This window comes from Spea bombifrons, chromosome 1 (assembly GCF_027358695.1).
Source record: "Spea bombifrons isolate aSpeBom1 chromosome 1, aSpeBom1.2.pri, whole genome shotgun sequence".
In the NCBI taxonomy this organism is placed as follows: Eukaryota; Metazoa; Chordata; class Amphibia; order Anura; family Pelobatidae; genus Spea; species Spea bombifrons.
The window spans coordinates 99,074,000-99,099,801 of record NC_071087.1 but is presented as its reverse complement, the minus strand read 5'-3'; the positions used below and the strand labels follow the sequence as shown (position 1 = coordinate 99,099,801).

The following is a 25,802-nucleotide window of genomic DNA, read 5'->3' as shown; positions in this document are numbered from 1 at the left end:
CTTCGCAAGACTTAAAACCAAAAAATAATCTTTAATTATTTTCTGCCATACGTGCTGTCAAATCATGACATTTAAAATGCAATTCACATTTTGGCAAGGATGACATTGCCAAGTTCAACAGTTTTTACAATTCTGTGAACGCAGAACATGATGAAATAACTTGCATAAATAATGATGATTGCAAAGTTCACGCTACACTGAGAACACTGGTACTTAAATTGCAATTGAAAACAATGTCACGCTTATTATTTAATTCGTATTAGTACTATTTTTAAAGAATGTTAATATACACTAGATAGTTACATTTACTTTAACATCATTGATGCAACTTACTTTTCAAGTTTTATGAAGCAATAAAGAATGAAGCCTTATTAAGACAAAAAAATAATTGCAGCACTATTTAAAGAGCTTACGATATAATCGTTTTCACTTTCTGTATATTTTTCTGTATTTTTCTAGAGCCTCTAGACAATATAAGTGAATTATACAATTTCTGCAGACTTTTACGACAGTGTGTGCATGGTTGATGACTTGGAATGTTAGTATAGACTGCCTTATCACTGGTAAAGCATACAAAACAGTCACAAATTGCTTTATGTCTGGATAAGGAAATATTTTCACAGCAGTAGTGTTTTTTGTTTTTTTTTCAAATAAACTGTGCCATTATAGTAATTAAATAAGTAATTTTGTAAAATAATGTCTGTTCATAATGTACATGCATTTGCTATCACTATTAATAAAGGCATTAGTAAAGCAGCAGCATGCTCTGGATACACAGGCGTAAAACGTTTTATTATTCAAAGTATTGTGTTAGAATGTTCGTGGTTCAAAAAAGTCACTTTTATATTTGGTACTTTGAAAGCATGTCCTTGTAATTATATTAAAGTCAACTTTTACTTTCATTGGTATTGCATCTTAATAGATCCTTTTCATCATCATTATTATTATTATTATTATTATAATATTTTATTTGCAATTTCTGATGCAGTGAAGTTTTAGATTTTAACATTTACAGAGAGTTTCTGTACATGTCATAAAACATTATAAATAATATTAATAATATTTTTTTTTCCAATATCACAATTTTCCCCCCAAACAATTTTAGTTTTCATATATTACAATGATTAGACCACTACAGTTTATGTTTGCCATGTGTTTGAGTCCTAGCTGTGTTATTTTAGCCCAATCTACTAGATTAATGGGCTTGATTAGTCGATAGACATAGAGACCTAAGTCATTGAGCCCCTAAACTTAACACTTCTGAGTAACAGTTTTGCTTAAAATAATGATTTAGGTATTTAGAAGGGTGACAATAATTTACAGCCCAAAGTAAATGATACCCCACTTGCTGGGACAGGACCAAGTTTGTAGAACTTTAATACCCAATACACTCAGAATTTTCATACAAAGAGCCAAACACAGACACTGGGCTTAAGGATAGTAGTTCTTAGACCAAAATCATGTAACGCACCGCAGTTAAATGCAATGCTTTCTTTAGCTTATAATAGCTGGTGAACTTACAATGTTTAAGATAAGTGTGTAGAACACAAAAACAGCAGTGCGTCGCGTCGTGGCATTGTTGCTGCCTAATTCCCAAATAACTACCTGAAGAACACAGAACAGAGCCAGTGCAGGGGAAAACTTGGTGTGTTTTATTTTTATTTGACTTACAGTTTCATGCTGTGTCGTAAGACTTTTTTCATGTCATTTAGTAAATCTTATAATGGAAAACTGAGCTACAATTAATACACTCACCCATTTTATATACTACCTACTAATCGGTTGATGTCAACAATATAGAATATTTTTATTCATTGGACAACAGTGTTATATGAAACGTAAAGGTATATTTCGCGAGAAACAATTACTAAAAATCATTAAATCAGTTAGAAAAATGAAAATATAATAAGTGGCAATAAAGAAAAAGCATGGGAGAAACATACCATAAAGTAAATGTGATTCTTGCTTTGTTAAGCCGAGATACTGTATTGTTAAGGAATCAGGTCAGTAAATTAGTGTATTTTGGATACTCTGTCTACATCATGTTGATGCCTGGAGCAGAATTCGGCAGAGTTGGGAGTTGAAACCTTCTGGGGCACACATATGACGGAATTCAAAGAGATAGGTGAAGTGAACCCTCCAGATCAGACTCACTCCTGATTATTACAGGGAGAAATATGTTGGCAATTACACTGCAAAAGACGTTCTGCTTTTTTTTTTTTTTTTTTTTTTTACTGCTGGCATCCATTACCTGTAAACTCCTTTAAATCATTTTATCACCTTAATTAAAAAGATAAGAACACCAAGTGAAAATGGAACTTGTAAAGAATCACAAGCTGATTTATAATTATATATATATATATATCTTACTCCTGATATATTTGCCTTCCATATGAGAACAGACCTGGTGCTTCTGTGTTGCTTAGTTTTAGGAGGCAGATAGCCCATCTTACTTCAATAAAGGAACATAAACTAGAAGTCATGCTCCTTTCTTCTATTTCTTCCCAAGTGCTTCCGTTCTATATACACTAGCAAATGGTATGAAAACTATCTATAGCTTGTAGTCTTTGTTTATCCATTAGCATTACTGTTTTGAAGGGCGAAAGTTCCAAAAGTTAAAAGAGTTGAAAAGTTAGCTTCATGAAGGCTGAGATCAGTGTATCAGTGACAGAGCCAGCATTATCTAATCACTTCCCTGCCCCAAAGTTTTTTTTTGCCCACCCTGACTAATGCTGCTTGAACTGCAATCGGCAGCTTAACAATATGGCAGACATGATGAAAGGAAAAATTATTTCAGATGGATGGAACTGTAAAATAAAGATTTTTGCAGAAAACGAAAGGTCTGTTTTAAGTATTTGAAGGTTCACTACACTCTAAAACTAAAAACCTTAGGGACCATTTATGTGCACACCTGGGAACTGCTGGGTGAGCACTGCTTCTCCGGTTCTCCGGTTCAAGACCCAGATGCTCCGGGTCGCGGTCCCACTCCCCGCCCATTTTTCCTTAAAATGGGGTGTTTCCTGCTGCCGTCAGTGGGAACTCCCCAGGTGTCAGTGGGAACACCTCCGGCGTCAGTGGGAACTCCCACCGGTGTCAGCAGGAACGCCCCCGACGTCAGCAGGACCGCCCACTGACGTCAGTGTGCAGTCCTGGCCGCGTCCCGCAAGGGAAGGCTCCGGGTAGCCAGAGCCCAGAAGTTCCCAGGTATGTTAATCAGTCTAGGTAGCTGATGCAGGCTGAATCACTTGAGGGTACTGTTCTGTCAGCAACAATGCAAGAGAGGTACTCAGGCCCAAAACACTGCCCTTAACATATTTGTGTTGTCCACCTTAATTGTTCCTATACTGTAATACATTAAACAACCATTTCCTACCAGGACACTGTGCAACAAACTACATGTACAAGTAATAATAAAAAAAATGCATATTTTTGATGCATGCAGTCCACATATTGTATTTTTTAACTTGACATACATCACAGATTCACAGTTTGATCTTTAAAATTGATTTTAATACGTTTTTCAATGAACATTGTCTAATGCAGAAATACAGGATAGCAAACCAGTGTTTTCGAAAATGCATTAGGAGGCCATATTATTATGGGTCAAATTGAGGGGAACTTTGGTATAAGCATCAACAGATTTCCCAGTAACTCCAATACACGGGAAAGGGATTTGGTCGCTGTAATAAATCTGATGCTCTTTTGTTGTGATGAAACATTGATTCACTGTTGGTATGAAAATATACCTTTCAAAGGGATTTTTTTCCTTAATAAATCGGAGATTTCCCATACACAACTCCAAAGTGAGGGATATTTATCTAGCTCTCAAGAAATATCAACACTTTTGAAATATATAATGTGGCCTGCATGGCACATGGTGATTCTTGGGCCTGATTCACATCTGCTAGTAATGAAAGCTGACATGAACACAGAGATCAGCAAACGGAGGGGAATGCAAAAGGGTTGAGGACAGAGCAAGTATTTAGGAACATCCCATTCATAACACGCGGCTCGGGATAGCACAGCCAACTCACTGCATTCATTCATCGGCTGAATTTTCATTACAATATTTTATTTATAAATATATCCTTATCAGGTGGATTACAATGTATTTTGTTATTTTACAAAAGCACACTTTGCACACGTATGAAACTGGTCATTTTTTAAAGATAAAGTATAGTGTAGATCATGTGAACAGGGCCCTTACTCCGAGGTTTCAAGTTTGCTTGTCCATTTGTATTACATGAATTGTTCATATGAAACAAATAAATGAGGATGATTATAATAGAAACATAGAATTTGGCAGCAGACAAGAACCACTCGGGCCGTCTGGTCTGCCTATTTGCCCTACTGTAAAGAGTCCAATCTTAATCAGTCCCTAGTCCCGTGTTAGATCCAGAATAGCTTTATGCCTATGCCATGCATGTTTAAATGTCATTACTGCATTAATAATAATAGTAATAATAATAATAATAATAGCAACTCCAATAGGGATGAAATGAGCCTCAAACTGTTTTCAGCTCACATGTAGCAATGCCATGGAGGAACTATGACTTGGTGTGTATACACAGCCAAAACATCTCACTTTTGTTATTAATATGTTAATTACTAGGAAATGGCTAGCGATGATGCTTGAATCCAGATATTCAGTTATTTATTAATTATATGATCCATTGTGACAAGTCTGCAACTTGCTTGCATGAAATTTATATTCCGAGGGACATGAATTAAGTGGAGACAAATGGTGTGAGGCTTTAGCAAATTGTAAACATCAATCATTTAATGGACCTGGCCCTAATTGTGTCACACTCTCACAGGAATACCACACAAAGGTATAAAAAAGTTAACTCATTCTTGAGGGTGGATGTATTTATCGTGGTGGGTGTACTGCAGTAAGCCGCAAAAGCTTATTAATAAATATGAAGGATTATTTTAAAACACATATATCTTTAGGAAAAATTTGTATATCCTTATGGACTGGGCTACTTGTCATGGAAATTAAGAGTTTTCAACTGTTTCCATGCCAAAAGTCCTGCATGCTATTATGAAAATTACACTGGTAAAGGTAAGGGTAAAGGATGAAGTATACTATAGAGGGGTGAGTGTTTTCACTCCACTGCAGGTCCCACAAATCATCCTAAGTGGGGCTATGACCTTCTCTCAAAGTTGTCAGGACAGCAGTACTACTGCTCTATGGGGAAGCCTTATGCAAACATGAACATAGGTTACTGTTACATCACAGGGGAAAACACAGCAAATGTTACAAAGTGAAGTCATGTAAGTAAAAGGAGGTAAGCCAATACAGGAGTTTGGAAAAACAGGTAAACCCACTTTTGTTTCAACTTAACTATTTGTATCCGGGACTGAGACTGGACAGTGTGGAGTATGCCACTTTTATGAATGCTCCATATTTCTAAATAGACCTTTCTGAAATCTTCGACTGGCAACCTTAAGTACACAGGCTAATACTTTCTAATGATGCACAGGTCATGCTATATTTATCATTTATTGTATATTGATAACTCCAACGCACATACATTTTGAAGGAGAGTAGCACATTCAGAAATGGTTAGCTCTGACTGATTTTCCTGTTTGAATTACGATGTCGAGGGTATAAGGCAAGGAATTACTGTAATCTACCAGATTTGAGAAATCATCAATGACGCAGACAGAATCTAGAATTATTATTTATAAATGATTATAGCTACATTGTCATCAAAATAATGCAGTGTTTGATATAGTAAGGTAGTAGTATAGTAATATCACAAACCTGAAACAAAATTATACATAAGGTCAAGAGCGACATGTTTATAAATTCTTAGTAAACCAAGGCATACTAAGGCAGTTGGAAACAGAAAACAGGTCAAACTATGACTTACCTGGCCAAAAATAGGGTATATACAGCATCACAATTCAAACACTGATTATTAATTTTACTGATGGCTAGGAAATAAATACACTGAGTTTACCCTCAGACATTACCTTACCTTGAACATGAAGGCTGTTTGGTTGAACTGAGGAGTTTGCAATTGAAGGGTATATCTTCATATAGTTCCCTCCACCTGGCTGTACCGTTGGAGGCTGTGGAGTGCGTCTCTGCATCATACCCGGTGGAGCAGTAATTCTCCTTGGACTCAAGTGATGAGGAGAAAACCTGAAATGCATCGGCAACTAAATTAAATAAGATATCTTAAAATTAAATCATAAATTATTCTGTGAGTGTAAGTGCTACAAATCCTAAGCCTACAATATCTTCGCCAAGCCCTTAAGGCAGGGTTGTAATTCTATGAAAGCAGCACAACAGGCCTTATTTTAAAAAGGTAGCTCTGAAGAACAAGGTACAGGAAGGTTTAAAAATTGAGCATTACAAATATGAAAAGTTCATCAAGAATGTCTTAAGTAAAACGAACAGGCTATGGAGTCTTTCATAACTCTCAGGGTTATTAGCCCAATGTCAGGGTCTCATGGTGAAGGGGTAAAATGTCAAGGTCACTTAGTCTGAAGATGATGCATTCATACTCTAGAGTGACCTGATGATATCTAAATGCCTAAATAGTGCTTTTACTAGCAGAATGGATGATATCACTGTTTGAATGCATGTTACTCAATTAAGTGTATCTTTAAACAATGACACCCCAAGGTTTACATGAGAACAGGTATTAGAGTCATTAAGGTAACACACTTGATGCGTCACTATGTAGAATCTGCATGATGGGCCATTAACGGGTTAATATTTAAAGAGTCTCAGAGTCAGTTCATATAGAAACAGGAGGAGGGGGCTACACAAGAGCTTGTGGTGGGGATGCTTGAAATGCTCCAGAAAAGAACCCTCACATCCCTTAGTCCCGACACTGGCAAATAAACAAAATAGGCATAAATTGGGATAATATTGTAGAAAATGCTAGGATTTCATGGAGGTTCAGATGCCAAGATAAAATGTTACAAGGTATTTCTTTTAATGAGCAGGTTGCGGATAAGTGGAGCAGCCTTTTAGCATAAGAGGTAGAAAGGAATCTACATAAGGACTACATTAGTTAGTGCTGTATACTGTAATATAGTTGGGCATTTAAGAACAATTTATTTTCTTCCAAAAATATTTTATTTGCAAACCTGGAGGCAGTGTTGCCAGTCGTGTGATATTCTGGGGAGACTTTCTCTGCTCAAACACCACACTGATCTGACTTTTTTTTTGCAAAACTAAAGAAACCCTGTCTGTCAAATTAGACCCTTTTCCCACAGACTTTCATTTGTTATAGTGTCAGTGTCTGGATGATTATGATTCAACCTGTCTGTTGTTTACCACGAGGCAGGACGATAAGGTGTCGGGGTGTTTGTTTACTAGTTTGGGCTAAGGTGACAGAGCTAGAGCACATAAGCATGGCTAAAATACCGCTATCTGGAGCTCTACATGCTCTGCGAGTGGGGAGAACTCAACTAAACAGCGCACTCCTGTCCAGAGAAATGTGAGACTCCGGGAAGAGGAGACTGACCTGGACTCCAATGTAATGCTAAAATGCAAAAAAAATATTTGGTAGGGGTTCCCCTTTATGGTAAGCCAGGCACACATAAAACATGATTTACTGCTTCACTAAAAAAGTTTCATTTAACTTTTTTTTTAATTTACAAATGATTTGTGTAAGAAAACGTTGATATTGCATGACATAAACTATGCATTAGGACTACATTCCTGTTTTAGTGATACGCAAGATTAGAATTAGCCATAGAAAGCCTCTTCAAAATTCACATAAGAGTTGATGTCTTGAAACAGACCGAAAAAAAATGGGCATATTAAATGGGCCAAAGAGTTCTTATCTCTGATCAAATTGTATACTTCTGTTATTTGTGATTTTCAGGTTTTTTTAGTCTGCCGTTCCTGGTTTATTTAACAGCTCAATAAATTAAACAAAAGCAGCAGGCAGCTGGCAGACCCAGTTCTAAAGCAGAACACAGGCCAAGTGGAACACTTAATATGAGTAAACTCAACACACTGCTTCCGGCCACTTCTTAAGTGTTTTCCAAGCCCAAATACATAAATGATTATGAATGATGGAATAGATGCAATCCAGCTACCCACAGATGATGTGCATATATGTGCAATATATATATATATATATATATATATATATATATATATATAGGGAGAGGGAGAAGCATGCTCCTCCACACCAAAAATCATCAATGAAAGAAAAGGAAAAAAAGTAAAATACTTAAAAGGTTCTTTCCTTTACATTGTAGGCCACCTTTTCATATGGCTGAGTAACGTGATATATTTTCATGATACAAACAACAGCTATTTTGTGTCTTGATTATGTTTCCATGTCTCGCTTAGCTACTAATTGAATATTTTGGATGGATCTCATACATTCCAATGCCATTTCATAGCACGAGCCTACATTTCACATTTTTTTCTATTTAATATTCCTCTCCCTCAGCACACGTATGAGTAAGTTTAAAATCACATAGGATGATAAAAACAGCTCATTGCCAGACAAACCTCTGTGAACAGACATTTGTAGACTTTATCATGATTAGTGAATCATGTTTTTGAATTCCAAGCTTACTCACATATGTGACTATGGTACTCTAAGGCCTCAGAAAAGAGAACCTGGATATGTCTCAATCCAGATTTGTCTCTGAATGAATCAGCATGTGTTTTCAGAGAACACTGAATATTTATTTTCTTCTGTGCCTGAGAAAAAAACCCCTACTATTTGATTTCACAGATCATTACATAAATGTACTTTGCTGAAAACTAGTGAATTTAGATCAAACAGTAGCGGTTTACAAATAAATATCTGAATCAGGTAGCCCAGATGTGACCAGGGCTCTCCCTTGGTTTTAAGGGTCCCAGGTTCACATATTGGATTGTCCTCCACTTCGATATGGCAGAATGCAAAAGATGTTTTGAATCTACAAGTCAAAGAATTGGAGAATTGTATACAGGTAAAATGTGTTCTTCCCTTCATTCCTGGTGTCTGGAATCTTGGTAGCAAGCCATATCAAACACAATTTTGACATTGTACATAAAAAAACCGAAGTAAAAAAAGAAAAATGCAGATGATTTGATCTAATTTAATATATCTGTGGATTACTGTTCAACAGCCACTTGAATACAGTATGCAACATGTTTTAGGAATTACACATGCATTGCATTGTATTTTGCCATGCTGACTATTATCACATGCTGATTCATAATGTGTTAAGAGGTAATGGAAGCCTCCTGTTCTCTTATCTCTGTTTGATGCTTTCACAGCAACTCTGTATAAACCCAGCATCTGGTATGAGCCCAGGCCTTTCACCAGCCCCCTATCAATAATTTAGGCATTCACTTATATATATATATATATATATATATATATATATATATATATATATATATATATACAATTTAAAGCCATTTTACCTAATGAACACAAAGTATACATGGTTCTGATAATTTGGGGTAACTTTTTAATAGACTCTAAACTTGCAAGAGCAGGGCTTTCTTCTTAAAATTAAATGTCTCAAAGAAAAAAGTTCCTGGCTTCCCAAATGCATCACAGAACTGTTTTCTACATGGTCAATCATTTTAACATTAGTCTTTGTGTAATTTCTTTTTATATGTTACCAGGAGGCTAAGCTATTTTGAAAAACACAATGAATTTGGCCATGAACCATGCCAACGTCAATAGTATGTCGCAGATGTTATTAAATCCTCTTGGTTTGGCCCTCCTGAGACTTCAGATGCTTAAGCTTCACAAGAGGGGTAGCTGTTTATGCCCCATCAAAAGATAAACGGTTCTGAACAGTTTAATATAAATCTTCTCCATCTGGCACTTCAACACCTAATGCTGAAACCAAAATGTAACATCATGAAAATGTGTATGTGATTCACTGGAAACATTTTGCATTACAGTTATATTCTCCTTACAGCCAAAGCTACTCATGGCTCCAAACTTAATGCTTTCCAGTACATTTTGGCATTGTCTCCTGCAGGCTTTTCTATCTATCTATCTATCTATCTATCTATCTATCTATCTATCTATCTATCTATCTATCTATCTATCTATCTATCTCTCTCTCTCTCTTTCGCTCTCTACCTATGTGTGTGCATGTATATATACAGAGCCGGCCTTAGGCGTTGTGGCGCCCTGTGCGGACTACTCCTCTGGTGCCCCCCCTCACTACCCCCCCCTCTCTGCCCCTTCAAACTACCCGCCCTCTTTGCCCCTTTAAACTACCCCTCCCCTCTACCCCTTCAAACTACCCCTCCCCTCTGCCCCTTCAAACTACCCCCCCTCTGCCTCTTCAAACTACCCCCCCCTCTGCCCCTTCAAACTACCCCCCCCTCTGCCCCTTCAAACTACCCCCCCTCTGCCCCTTCAAACTACCCCCCCTTCTGCCCCTTCAAACTACCCCCCCCCACTTACCTTGTTGCCGGAGTCCTGCGGTAAGAGCGGGAGGCATCCGTCTTCTCGCTCTGCCGGCATTTCATGTTGAGCGCCGGTATAGTCCGATGCTGGCACCGAGAACTTCAGGAGCAACCGCTCGGCGCCCCTGACCGGGACTTAGATTAAAGCATCGTTTTTTGTTTTTAAACTTTATTTAACATCAATGATGTTAAATAAAGTTTAAAAAAAAAGCAAAAAAAAAAAAAACGCTGCTTTAATCTAAGTCCCGGTCAGGCGCCCCTGCAACCATGGCGCCCTGTGCGGTCGCACAGGTCGCACACCCCTAAGGCCGGCCCTGTATATATATATATATATATATATATATATATATATATATATATATATATATATACACATAGATACAATAGCTAAATTGAAACAGTGTACATATGAATATCCAGCTCCACTGTGCAAAAAAATGAGGCTTGGACTATTTTTTTATTTTTTTATTAAAGAAACACTTAAAATTCTCTTACTATGTCCTATTACCAAACCAATTCTCCTAACAACATAATCCCCATCAAACTACTGGCAGTGATATGTTCTTGGCACCAGAATCTTGCCTTCCAAAGAAAGGCTTGTTACACTTCAATAAAACAAGCAAAAACTGAATGTAACAAAAAAAATAACATTCTGTCCTTGTAATTAATATAAAGACCAGATTACACAAGCACAATTTACACTCCCTTAGGATATGCGTACTTCAGTCAAAATGCGCACTATTGAGGGACTTCTGATTGAAACAATATGTACTGCATCTATTTAATGCTTTTTGAGTATACAGTCATTGGTCCTACCTTTCTGAGCCTGGTTCCATTGGTGTAATAGGAGGTAGCTGGGATGGTGGATTATGTGGACTACTCTGTATATTACTCCCTGGGGATGGATGGTTAGGTGGTAGAGCTTGCGGCACATTTCCACCAGCAGTTCCACTTCTGCTTGAGTGGGAACTGGAGAACATGTTTCCTGAAATACAGAGGTAAAGGAAATATTGTTATAAATCGTTGAAGCTATGGGTTTGGATAAAATATATTACGTTGAATTTTTACATCTATTTATTTCTTTATTATGGGCAGCATAAAAAACAGTTAAACTGCTAATGAAGAACATATTGTATACTGTAGAATTAAAATGAGAATAACAAAAGCAATGCAAGCACATTTTGCTTAATACTGTTTGTCTATGGCAAAAATAATTAAGTAATTAAATAATTAATATAACACCCAAGGAATGTGATATTCTTCTTGTATAATAAAAAAAAGCATATTTACTTGCTTTTTTTTCTAAATGTAGCGAGAAAGAATAAATCCACAAGTCAACTTTCCTTCAATATATAATTGGAAATAAATCAAGCATACTGTACATTAGTGCTAGATTAGACCATTGTTGGTCACTACTAGAAATCCAAAAATCAAGGGAGATAATCCATGTAGCACATATTTACTATAAGGAGTGTCTGTTTATAGTCACAGGTTCAGCTGTGTAGTTGCTCCCCCAAAACCTTATTTTTAGGGAGATTTTAACACTTTCATACTTTAATAATTTAATACTTCTGAATGTGTTACCCTTTGCCAATGGGCACAGATTATTAGTGGGGAAAAAGAAAAAGTACATTGAAAAGGTTTCTGTGTTGCTTTTATGGGATTGAACCTTCATATGAAAGAATAAAATGACAGATCTGCTGTAGACTGGTTGCTTGACATACTAGAGAGTACAGTTAAAGTTTTGTCTAAGCTCCAATGCCGTTATATATATATATATATATATATATATATGAGATAACTTTTCAAATTAATAGCACATCCAGGCTGAAAACACCCCATAAGTTCTACTGCATTACAAAATGTACTTAGAGGTGACACTCTCACCTCAGCCTAAGCTTCCAAATATCATGCAGCCCTGCATTAATAAGTTGGATAAGTCACCAAACTCTATGGTTTGCTAAAGCAATCTGTGACGTGGACATGAAAATCTCAGAAGATGTATGTCAGGAAGAAGGAAGGAGAATTTGATGTATTGGACATCAAATATAATGAAATTAGTATATCTGCTCTTGGACAATGAAATGTTAACAGCTATCGATTCCTGGTTTATATCGTTCTTCATGTGGGAATAATAGACTTCCACATCTGGCTTAATATGTTACTCATCCTGATGAAAATGCCTCATCCCAACTTCCTGGCACTGAAGACTGGAGACCTTCTACAGACATATGAACTACGTCAGTACCTATGGAAATAATATGGGGAACACAGTAAAATGTCCTCTTCATTTTCATTACTACGAATTACAAAAATTGGCAAATCCAAATGCACAAGTCTAATGTGGAGTAAGCATTCCCATTGATTTCAAATGGGCCACTTTCATGCCAAACTTTTCCTTGTTTTTCATTTTGGAAAAGTGCATATGACAGAGTGACATGCATTCTTCTGTAGAGGGGGTGTAAGGGACATGCAACTGTTCCTTTTACGACCAAACATTAGGATAGTGGATCCCCCAAGACACAAATACACAAAAAGAGCAGAAACTTCTGTTTCCATGCTAACCATTACAACTAGCACAGCCAAACCCCACAGGTTAGCCCACCCCTCCTATTTTCGACCTTTCATTAAAAAGGATTGCATAGCCATGTTACGAAGCCACCTTATTCATCAGTAGGGTTAAGCATTCTATACGATTATTAGACTTGCCCTTAGACCCAGTTAAGCTCCCCTACCACAGGTTAAATTACCTCTCTAATTGCTTCTTCATTGTCTTCTACTTTTAAATTGAGAATGTTACAAATTACTTCAAGCAGATGTTTCCAATTTAAGAAAAATCTTGCTGATACAAAAGTGAAGCATTTCTCTACAGATCAAACATTTTTACAATTCCCACTTTAACTGCTAACACATTGAAAACCCCTCAATTATAATAGAAAGCAGAGTGAAAACTGAAATGAGTATGCACTGATCAGTAGCCTCTTGCAGCCGCCTCTTGAACTGAGTAACAGGGGGTGACTAGGATCGTCTCATCTTCCTTTTATTATGAAAACTAGCATTCGTTTGTGAACATGTAGTGAGAGTAATGAAAAACGTTTCTGACTAAACCATAAGATGATTAATGTGCAAAATCTTTACCTAAGCCTATTTTTCCTTCCAAGCTGAGCAATAAGCTTTAACTATATCTTTAGCGTATCAAAGTGTAATGATAAAAAGAATGTTTGACCTAAAGTTCTTTCAGACTCACATGTACTGATTGTATGGTAGCTTACTATGTATATATATATACATATATATATGTGTGTGTATATATATCTATATCTATATATCTATATCTATATATATATATATATATATATATATATATATATATATATGTATATATGTGTATATAGATATAGATATATATAAATGAAAGATTTACTTGCCCCGGTGCTGATCCGGGACCACAACTAGATATCCATGAAGAAAATAGGAGTATGGGCGACACGTATAAGGTTTAACCCATTTTCAATATTAGCAGCTTAAGAGAGTTAACTTCAAGGCATTTTGTTTACCAGCAGAATAATGTCATTTACAATAGAGATGTCCTTAGGAATTCTTGGAAGAATTGCAAAATTCAGTCACATGAAGAACCTGATTCATACACTACATCAAACCAAATCTTAGAACAGAATGACTCGTGGCAAACGAATAAGGAGCTCAAAAACTCAAACATTTTAACGATGGGTTCCGTTAAATTTTTAGCTCAAGATAAAAAAAAAATCTTTAGAAAACAATCAGGTCACATTTACATGTACACAACGAGAGATTGTTAATGGAAACAAGAAGATTTTTTTTATAAAAAAAATAGAAAATGGTGATTGTTTCTGTTCTCATGGACATATAGGATATCCACTCATCAAAATGTCCACTCTGATCAGGTATAAAACAAGAATGAAACAAAGGTTGGCGTTCATTTCAATCTTGTTTTGTCCAGTATTAAAATGGTCATGCTTTGCGTTGATTATAGTTTGTAAATGTATCATACAGAAATAATTGACCTTGTATGTTATATGATTCCCATGTGCATGACACTATATAAAATGCTGAGGGGTATGTTGATTGGTAATCACATAATTTGTATGTAAGACTGCGCTTATACAGGTGCTATCAGGTCAAGCACTATTTAATAAACTGTGCTTTTACATACATGTATTTACTACCTGATACGTCCTATTGAATCAAAAATTTGGGTGCATTGATTAATTCAGCTCAGTTAAATAATGATTTATTTACTTACACTATACAGGCAAAAAAGTTTATTCCGTGGGTAAAAATAGTTGGATAAATCCTTCATAATGCATACTTAATGCAGACAGATTATGTCTCGTAAGAATTCACCTACAAGTCACGTTTTAGTGAATTGATTCTATTCCACTAAATTATTGGGCTGCATTTAATAACTAGCGACACACATATCTCTGGTAGCTGAATATGAATACATATTATTTTATGGGTTACATAAAGAGATGAGCTAAAAACACCGATATATTTAATCTTAGTCTCTGGACATACGTCTGTTTTTTATCCCAGACTACCCCATTACAGTCTACGAGAGGATGAGACAAAGACTGAGATACATTAACTGAGATAAAAGATATCTCTGGTTTTTTTACCTGATTACCCAACATACTCTATATATATCAAGTGTGTTTTTGATGTATATTTTTTATGTATAACTTGGTTGCTATTTATGTTCTAAACGTAACTCTAATTACATTAAAGCAGATTTTGATTGACTAATGCCTTCAATTGAAATAAAAATTGAAGTTTGGTTTTCCAAATCCTATATGTTACAGTTCTTTAAACTAAGTAGTTGTATGTTATGGTGTATATAAATGAAAATATTAAATTTATACCTATTATAGCCAACCATATATATGTATACTATGGGGAAAGGTTCTATAGTCAGTTGCAGTAAATTAATTTATGGAATTTATGCTAAATCTGTATTGATTACTTTTGTTAAGAACCTTAAATTTAGTTATGCGCTACTTAATATGTCCTATTTACCCATTGCACCACTCTGCAGAATATTATTATTTATTTGTTGTTTTATATAGGACCATCTTATTCTGTAGCGCTGTACAATGGGTAGACAGGACATAACAAGTAGTAGATAAAATAACAATTTAATTTACAGAAACAATAGGTGAGGAGGGCCCTACCCAAACAAGTTTATAATCTAGAGGGGTATATGATATCATATGAGGAATATGATGGCACTTTATAAGTCAATTAATATTATTATTATTATTAATAATAATAATAATAATTTATACATCTTTATCTTGTCAGACTTTTTAAAGCATTCTAAAAGATTATAAAAAACCTAGCCATAACAAATCTTTATACCCTGGGGATATCTGATACAGTTTGTTAACCTTCCCGTAGTAAAACTTCAGCTGATTTACATTGTTTATTTAAATTGATTTCTTTCCATCAAAGGCACATCTGAAAACATAGTAGAACAGTTTCTAACCCTAGTGCACTTTGCTAGGAACCCACTAACAGAAGGTATGTGAGCAGCAAAATGGAATAGTTACTGTCTGCAAGTGGACAATGCTGTGATGGCCCACCTGCTGTGATCTAATAGAGAACATGCCACTGGGACTGAGGAATGGAAGTTCATTGTCTGGACATCTCTGTGTTATTACAGGGTCACAGCTGTTTATGTACGGCTCGAAGGTGTCTTTTAGTTAGGATGCTTAGGTTGAAAGGCAGCTGAGGGGATTGATTAGACATGGCAGATGAACACATCGGAAACTCTTATTACTTTTCAGTTTGAGAGGTTTGAGAAATCTCAATTGAGATTGTGATCTTAATTAAAAAAAAAAAAAAACAAGGTCAAAGCATTACATCATACTTCTGTTCCTTGGACACAAATAAGTTCTGAAAAAGCTTATAAAATATTTTAATGAACATCTACTAAGCTAGAGTTACACAAGTGTAGTTCTGTAACAGCGAGTTGTAGGGTAGAAGAATGAATGGAAGCATGCAAAAATACTACTTTACAGAAATATAGATATGTGAAATAGCCTTACACATACGCCATCTGTACATACAGTATAATGGAGCCAATACATGCACCATAAGATTTATCAACATAATATATCCCTCTTATTCCTGGCCAACGAGCCACAAGGCTCTCCAAAGCAGACTTAAACCTTTAGCCTACCCATAGAGGCAACTGTTTGTCTGCTGCAATGTTTCTAGGGACTTGCATACATTTTCCATGTTGCTGACCAGCACGTGTTGTCCTGCAGTATGTGGGATGCACAGGAAATTTGTTGCTCAGTTAAATTATATTAAGATGATTAAAGTTACGTTTATGTTTCTATTTAAGAAGATTTCAAGGAACACTTCCAGGGCACATTTCATTCTGGGAACTGTCCAATGAAAATTGAGAAATTAGCCTGTAATATGCCTCCCAAGATTTGAAATGTCTAAAGCGGGGTATGGTTAGGGTTGTGGCTAGGGGCAGGGCTCTACTGAGACTACTGAGATTTTTTTTGGAGTTTGTGTCCTTCTAATACCTACAGTTGTGTGAAAAAGAAAGTACACCCTCTTTGAGTTTTATGGTTTTACATATCAGGGCATAATAACAATCATCTGTTCCATAGCAGGCCTAAACATTAGATAAATACAATGTCAGATGAACAACAGCACATGACATATTACACCATGTCATGGTTTATTCAACAACAATAAAGCCAAAATGGAGAAGCCATGTGTACAAAACTAAGTACACCTTATGATTCAATTGCTTGTAGAACCACCTTTAGCAGCAATAACTTGAAGTCATCATTTTCTGTATGACTTTATCAGTCTCTCACATCCCTGTGGAGGAAATTTTGTGCACTCTTCTTCACAAAGTTGCTTCAGTTCATTGAGGTTTTCGGCCATTTGTTTATGAACAGCTCTCTTAGGGTCTCGACAAAGCATTTCAATCGGGTTGAGATCTGGGCTATTGCAACATCTTGATTCTTTTAATTTTCAGCCATTCTGTTGTAGATTTGCTGGTGTGCTTGGGATCATTGTCCTGTTGCACGACCCAACTTCCGCCAAGCTTTAGCTGCCGGACAGATGGCCTCACATTTGAATCTAGAATACTTTGGTATAAAGAGGATTTCATGGTCGACTCAATGACTGCAAGGTTCCTAGGTCCTTCGGCTGCAAAACAAGCCCAAATCATTACCCCTCCACCATTGTGCTTAACAGTTGGTTAAACATCACCACTTTGGTCTCATGTCTCCAAAGAACATTGTTCCAGAAGTCTTCTGGTTTGTTTAGATGCAACTTTGCAAACCTAAGTCATGCTGCCATGTTCTTTTTAGAGAGAATAGGTTTTCTCCTGGCAACCAGTCCAAGCAAAACATACTTGTTCAGTCTTTTTCTAGTACTGTCATGAACTTTAAAATTTAGCATGCTAACTGAGGCCTGTGGAGTCCGAGATGTAACTCTTGTTGTTTTTGCAATTTCGCTGAGCATTGCACGGTCTGACCTTGGGGTGAATTTGCTGGGACGTCCACTCCTGGGAAGATTGGCAACTTGAATGTTTTTTAAATTGTTTGGAAATGGCCTTAAAACCCTTCCCAGATTGATGGACAGCAACAATTGCTTCTCTAAGATCATTGCTGATGTGTTTCCTCCTTGGCATTGTGTTAACACACACCTGGATGCTCCAAGCTGCTAAAACTTTGGCCTTTATAAAGGTGATTAATTAATCATGAGCATTTGATTAGTAGCACCTGCCGGCTACTAAGCATTATATGGAGGCAGTAAGGGTGTACTTATTTTTTCACACATGGCTTCTCCATTTTGTAAATCATGACATGGTGTTGTTCATCTGAGGTTGTAGTTACCTATTTTTTAGACCTGCTAAGGAACAGATGATTGTTATTATGTCCTGATATGTAAAACATTTAAAGAGGGTGTACTTTTTTCACAAGTATTTGTAACTGACTAAGGCTTTTAGAAGAACAATATTGTGTTTTATTTACACAATTACATTTATATAAAATAATATTCTATACATAGGAATGATGCCTACGGGGGCCAGAATGGGCCATGACTGGGATGCAGAGTAGGGCCAGGCCTGATGGCATTTTTTAGTTTGGGGTTGGAGTTTATTGGGGGTTTATTTAAGGGCAGGTGTCACTAGGCCAGGGGCCATTTTGTGTGTCACCATACCTCGTGTAGCTTGTCCTACCCTCCCTCCCTATTATTTGTGGTGTTGGTTGGGCGGTTACTTTTGTCACAGTCGGGGGTGGAAGCTTACCAGGCATCTAGGGGGTGAATGCTCTGGGGGAGAGCATTTTGGTGGCATTTCAGTGGGAGGTTCCTTGCTGGTGGTGTTCGCAGCCTCGGGTCTGGGGTTGGGCATCCGGGTTAGTCCTCCCCTGTGTTGGTGGTACCTGGATAGCCTAGTAAGCTTAGAAGTATTCTCGTTTTTTGTTATTTATTCATGTTAATTATTTATGTTATTTATTGTGTTCAGTTTGATAGTCATTGCCCTGTTAACTCACCTAGTTTTTGGTTTAGGTTACGTGGCAATGGCTAGGTTAAATAAATAAATAAATCGCCTGAGACCACTTTTTGGTGTCGTGTTAATTATTGGGTAGTTAAATTGGTTGGGTGGGCCTGGCCTGGACATCGAGGGTTTCAGAATGTTCACATCCAGCAAACATTTTTAGCACCAAGAAATGAAGGATATTGGGGAAGTAAAGCGTCATCTCTGTCTCACCAATGTAGAAGTAGGTATTTTAAAATCAAATAGTCCTTCTCCAAATCAGAAATGATGTTGGTGCTTTCATGTCCATGCATTTTACAAATGCCGGCCACAGTTAATGTATTTCATTATAATTATACTTTGTATGTTTGAAACAGTGTTATGGTACTAATAAGTTTTGCGTTTCCAGCTGAGAAGGGTTAAAGCCTCATCTTTTTTTACGGAAAATGATACCCAATTACAATTCATCAAATTTGACACTGATAACCAATGTAAAAGAGGTTTTAGCAGACATTATTTTTCCTTATAATCAATCTGGTTCTCCTTAAAATAATAAGGGTTTCCCTTGAAGTACAGAATTGTAATTTAATCTAAATACTGCAGGGTGTTTCAGCAGGCTCAGTTTGTTAAGACTTTTAAATTCTAATTTAATATGAATAATCTATTACATATGTTAAGATATCTGATTATTGAAGTCTAATTTAACCTTAATATAAATACATTTTGTATGGAATAAGATTATTAATTTTTTTTTAATTCATATTTAACCCTTTTCAAGATATTCAGCACTAATAATTATCAATGTTCTTTTGTGCAGAAATATCATCCACACAAAATTCATATACAGTGGATATAAAAAGTCTACACACCCCTGTTAAAATGCCAGGTTCTTGTGCTGGTAAAGAAGAACTTTTTCCACCTTTAATGTGACCTATAACGTGAACAATTCAATTACACACCTGCCACCATTTAAAGAGACTATGATTAATCACAAATAAAGTTCAGCTGTTCTAGTAGAATGTAAAAGGTAAGACTTTCGAAAAGTAACAAATTCACTTTAAAAGAAGTAACTCAGTGGGGATACCCTCTAGTGATTATCTGATATACTTCTGGGAGAGGCTAGCACGGCTGATGGTTTGATAATTCTGGTGAAAACGTAGTAGCTCAAGCAATTTCCAATCTATTACTGCTCAAAATATTTATTCAGGTGAATTCTTAAACTTATCGAGACAATTATTTTATTCTTAGACACTGGGTATTATTATCCTAGAGGCCTCCAACTCCTACAGGATGTCTGCTCTATTGTGACACTGTGTGACATATTCTTCGCTAAATATGTTTCTTCAGACATTGTTTTAAATCACATTTTTCTTATTTCCGAAGCAGTTAAATTCTGTTAGGCCAATGGCAAACTGATCTATATCATTAACACCATAGTACTGCTAATACTTAAGGGGTCTTCAATTATGCATTGGTTGAAAGAGCAAATTAGAAGGCTGTCAGTATGACATGCCAAACCAAACCTCAAGGGCAGATTTGTACTTTGCCTGATTTTTACTTGAAACAGGTACACAAAAAGCATCAGAGGCTGCTATATTTTCTATTCTGAAGGTCACATGGAGTGATAAGTCGAATCTTTAAATTAAGTATGGTTCACAGTATATACCTATTCATAACTTGTTATGCAATTTATTTTATTTTTATTGTAGAATACAAACTCGTTTTATTCCAAATGGTGACTGCTTTGCTACACAGCCCCCCACTAAAATGTTGCATACACGTTGCTATGCTGTAATAATCATAAAAACCTATATCCCTCCCATTTGATGGCTAATTGATGAAAAGCTTTAGCCACTCGTAAATTGTTATTGCTGACTTGTTCATAGTTTTGCTTGTTTCATAGTCTCCTTTTATGGCTATAATGCACGTATGAATTCCAGATCACTCTGGAGCAAAGATTTACTTCTGCTGGGTGATTTATAGTTTTCCTGCAGGGCAAAATTTCTTAATAAATGAAACCTTTGTCCAGGTTTGTGTCTCTGATTACAAAACAAATATGCAGCACATGGCCCCTGCTGAACGCAAGCCGTCCGCATAACATAACATAACTGAACAACTGCCCAGGAGCTGCGAAGAAAACCCCCTATTGCATATAGTCAAGAAACGGGCCCCATCTTCACCGTTCATCCATTTCCACCACACTATACATGATTCCAATTACTACACACATGGTTACAATTGGTAAAACCTGTTTTTCGTAACAAACTCCGTCAAATGTAGTTTCCCAACATATAATTGGAAACCAGCTTTAACTCCCTTTTTCATTGTTTACTCTGTATTATAAATAGGTTGTATTAATAATATTTTAATGCATTTTGTATTGATCACATTTAGAAGCTTGTGTTCCATATTAATATAAATAAGGGAAAATTACTGATTGAATCTTTATAGATGGAAGAAGTCACATAAGAAGACATGTTAAAGGGCAGCCAGGGCCGGCCGGGTGTGCAACCTGTGCGACCGCACAGGGCGCCATGGTAGCAGGGGCGCCTGCCCGGGACTTAACTTAAAACATCGTTTTTTTTTTTTTTAACTTTATTTAACATCATTCATGTTAAATAAAGTTTAAAAAAAAGCAATGCTTTAATCTAAGTCCCGGGCGCCGGGTGGTTGCTCGTGAAGTTCTCAGCAACCGCTCTGCGCTCCTTACTCTCCGTGACCCCGTCGCGGTTCCGGCATCTCATGTTGAGCGCCGGACTATTCTGGCGCTCAACACGAAATGCCGGCACCGCAGCAGAGCGAGAAGACGGATGCCTCCCGCTCTCACCGCAGGACTTCGGCAACAAGGTAAGTGGTGGGGGGGGGTAGTTTGAAGGGGCAGAGGGAGGGTGTAGTTTGAAGGGGCGGGGGGTGTAGTTTGAAGGGGCAGAGGGGGGGTGTAGGTTGAAGGGGCAGAGGGGGGTGTAGTTTGAGGGGGGGCAGTTTGAAGGGGCAGAGAGGGGGGGCGCCAGAGGAGTAGTCCGCACAGGGCGCCACAACGCCTAAGGCCGGCTCTGGGGACAGCCACCCCAATGAAAGGTTATATTGCAAAATTAAGCAATCAAATGGAAACAGTGATAATCTAGGATAAATTATATAAAACTTTCCATTTATTTTCATTGGTATCAAAATGTGTTAAATACTATAGGTATGATTACAATTGCAAGCCATTGTTCTCCTCCAATAAAAGGAGGCTAGTTGCAAGCCATTGTTCTCCTCCAGTAAAAAATTAGTAAATAGTCTGTAATACACTTGAGAAAACAAGGAGAAAAGGTAAAAGGTAAATCTGTGATTACTGGATTTTTCTACACTTTTTATAGATTTTATATATGTTCTCTTTCTGTTAATGTATTCTGGACAGGGCCAATATACTGTCTACTAGAATGTTTGGGACACTTTATTAGTGTCCCAAACATTCTAGTAGACAGTATATTGGCCCTGGACTCCCTTGGCTCCCTTGCCCTGGACTCCCTTGGCTGGACTTCATCCTGGACCTAGCTGCCATCCCTCCTGGGTATCCTGTAATTTCTTTAAATGCTTAATGGTAAATTTTGTCCCCTTTACAGATTCGGTACTGACCACCAAAATGACTGTCTGAAAGCAGGAATGGTTCACTGACTTTGAGTTGTATCTCTTGCAGGGCTATTCTGAGAGGTAGGGATCCTTAAGAAACAAGAAGAGATGAAGTAAAAGTAGGAGGGATGCACGGAACATACAGAACAAGGGAGCAGGATGAATTAAAGGATGAAAGCAAACATTTACCATTTAGATTTGGATTTTTACCTCCCCATTTCTCCAACCCACTAGAAAAATGATCTACAGACACCCTTAGTCAACAATACTTATCTGTTTGACAATTTACCTTGATATACATCATGCACAGGGCCAGGAGACCTTCCCAGGGTACTCTCTGTAGGATCCTGCGGTGAAGTTGCTGGTTGTAGAGGCTGAATAGTGAGGCAGTCACTGAGGATCTCTTGGTCAAGTTCTGTCCGTGATCGTAACTGGAAGATTGAAAAAGGGACACAAGCACCTGTTAATATGGTTATCGCTTTGTATCATCTGCATGTAAAATGTATTTGGAAATCACTTGCGAGAGATACTTTAAAAAGAAAAAAAATCGAGATGGTAATGCGAAAAGAACTGAGCATAAGTAAGGGCTAGCATGAGTTTTGGTAATTAGTGATAATTTATTTTCCACGGTAAAGATGTTTCTAAGTAGTTCTATGAAGTCCACATGTTTTCCCTTTGCGCAGCTAAAGACGTCTGCTTCCGATTACCTGCTAGGCTTTACGTTTTACTGCTATCAGCTGTAATGGGTATTCATCATGAAATTAAGTGCATGTGTACTTCCATGTTGTGAAAGATTTGCATACTTTTAAGAAGTAGGCCCTGTAGCTAGAGGAGTACCAGGCTCTTCATGTTTGATTTCAAATTAAAATGCAGTCACAGGCCTAAGTTAAAACTACGTTAAACCTTTTCAGAGGGGATAATGCCTGCAAACTGCATTTACCAGAACACTTAAATATTGCCTACCAGGAGCGTCACAGGGTGTGGCAAATGGAGCCTGAATATCAAGTGTTTCAGGGGACAAGCCTGAGTGAAGACCCAGGGGCTGTATCTCAGAAAGTTAAACTTGGTTTCAGGCATAAGTTCTAAGATTCCTTTAATAAACAGCAGTCTGTGACTGGCGTAAAATGAAAAATCCTTTTTTTTTTTTTATCATAACTGTGCCTTTAATATACATTTAATTTCCCCACCTCTCCATATTGCTTATGGGCTCTTCAGAACCTAGCAACTTCCGTGTCCCAGACACCAGAGAATGCCATCAGGAGTGAGATTGTGGTCTTGAATCCAAAAAGCAGGACAGAGGTAGAGCTCGGTGGGACAGCGGGATAGAGGGGGAAATTGGAGCTGTCCGGTGGGACAGTTGGGAGGCATGTGATCTTATTATCACACATTTAATCATAGACATTTCATAATATAGGTTATCTCATAAGGCTGTAAAGGGGACATAGACACTATGATGATGGATGTATTTTTGGCTGTGGCTGCCTGTGATTCTCCTTGCATTACTTTCTTGGCACATGGCCATAGTGTGACAGGCATAGTACTGTCCATTTAGATAAGGATATCCCGTCACCTGTTCTGAGAGTAATAAAAGTTCTGTTGTGCAGTTATTGGTTAGAAGTTCTGCTGGAACATGGAACTAAGTCACTGTCTCCAGCTCTTGTGTAGTGTACTTACGCTTCCCATGCATTGCTCCAGTGTATTTATTATGCAAGAGTATTATCCTAATTAACCAATAAACTTGTTAAGTCGGGAGTAAAAAGGGACTATTTTTCAGAGATGACATACCGGTATCTATGCAATATTTCATTCATAACATTATTGCAATCATTTGATTAGAGCAAGGGCTACTGACAAACTTGATTGACCAACCTGATTGTATGTGAAGAATTTAAATTGCATACCTCAATGTGCACATCAAAAACACGATCTGCTACCATGACAATGTTATCAAGTGGCCAGGATACCAAAACAAATTAATGTTAACCATTATCCATGCTGAAAAGTGATCATGAGGATCAGCCTGTTAATCTTCACCAAGAAACAAGAAGCCAGTACCATCATGATTGGAATGGAATCTGTTATAGGGTGATTGAGAGGAATTCAGGACCAACATGCAATTTATAAGCCAATCACTCACAAAGTTGATTTTTAAAGAGAAAATCCTTTTTTAATGTTGAAGAAAAAACATTGATAGAAGTTAATTACAGAGTGTTCTTAGGTAGAGTTATTGAAAGTGCCAAGGCCAGCTATCAACAACTATGGATGTGAATAGCTGAGGGATATCCAATTATAATACACAACAACTGAGGGTCAAATGTTCCCATTTGAATAGTTGAACAAACAGATATTGACCAAAATAACACTCCAATATATCGGTATATACTATTGTGATGTCATTATTATATGGTACACATACGCATGTTCTGGAGTGCAATAATGGTGCTGTTTCATCTACTCTTTTGAATAAACCCTACTGTGACTAGGAACGTCATTCATTCTACTGTTGACTATCCAAACCATAAAGAACTCAATTAAGCGGAACTTTGCCTCATTTAAGGTTTTGTCTAGAAATACTTAACTTATCATGTGATGCAAAAGCAGGCACCAATAGGTTGCTGCTACAGAAACTGATAAGGCTTATTTGTATGTGATAAAACTTCTAGAGAATACCTGCTAATGATTATTTACTTAATTGCTTATTACTAGAGTGTGCAAATAAGGGTTAGTGGGACAGCACCTTTAAGAGGTCTAAGAAAGATTTCAAGACTCTAGTAAACTGATGTTCCATCAACTGCAAATCTGCATACACTGGCATACAATTCTTTACCACATAAGAGGTGCTGGCAGTGGGCACTTTCAATAGCTTTCTCTACATAGAAGTAGGTATTCTCAGTGCAGTTAAGAAAATATAATTACATGAAACATTATTTCACATATCAAGTTGGTACTTTTGCTCCTGCAAAAAAAAATATTATTCTTTGATATGAAATAAAATATATGTTTTATCGGTTTAATAATGCAATATTTCCTCTCGCCCTTTACAGTTTCCTATTTTGCTCTATACCTTCCTTAACAACAACACTGGTCCTAATTCCCACTGAAGATACTCCACTGAAGATATCATGTTTGCAAAGAACATCAATTTTTTTTCATGGTTCATGTGGAAAAACTCCATCCATCTGTAATGTAATGTTATTGGCAAGTAATGCATGATAAAGTTTTGGG

The 25,802-nt window shown here is 37.0% G+C and overlaps 1 protein-coding gene across 1 annotated transcript in view; it reads right to left on the bottom strand.

Annotated features, from left to right (window-relative positions):
* Positions 1 to 25,802, bottom strand: part of GLIS3 (GLIS family zinc finger 3) — a 134,625-nt gene that overhangs the window by 7,264 nt on the left and 101,559 nt on the right. Inside the window, exons 7-9 of the mRNA XM_053466174.1 lie at positions 22,867 to 23,008; positions 11,228 to 11,396; positions 5,988 to 6,154 (exon numbers count right to left, since the gene is read on the bottom strand). Of these exons, the coding sequence (XP_053322149.1) occupies positions 5,988 to 6,154; positions 11,228 to 11,396; positions 22,867 to 23,008 (478 nt within the window). The remainder of the gene's footprint in view (positions 1 to 5,987; positions 6,155 to 11,227; positions 11,397 to 22,866; positions 23,009 to 25,802) is intronic.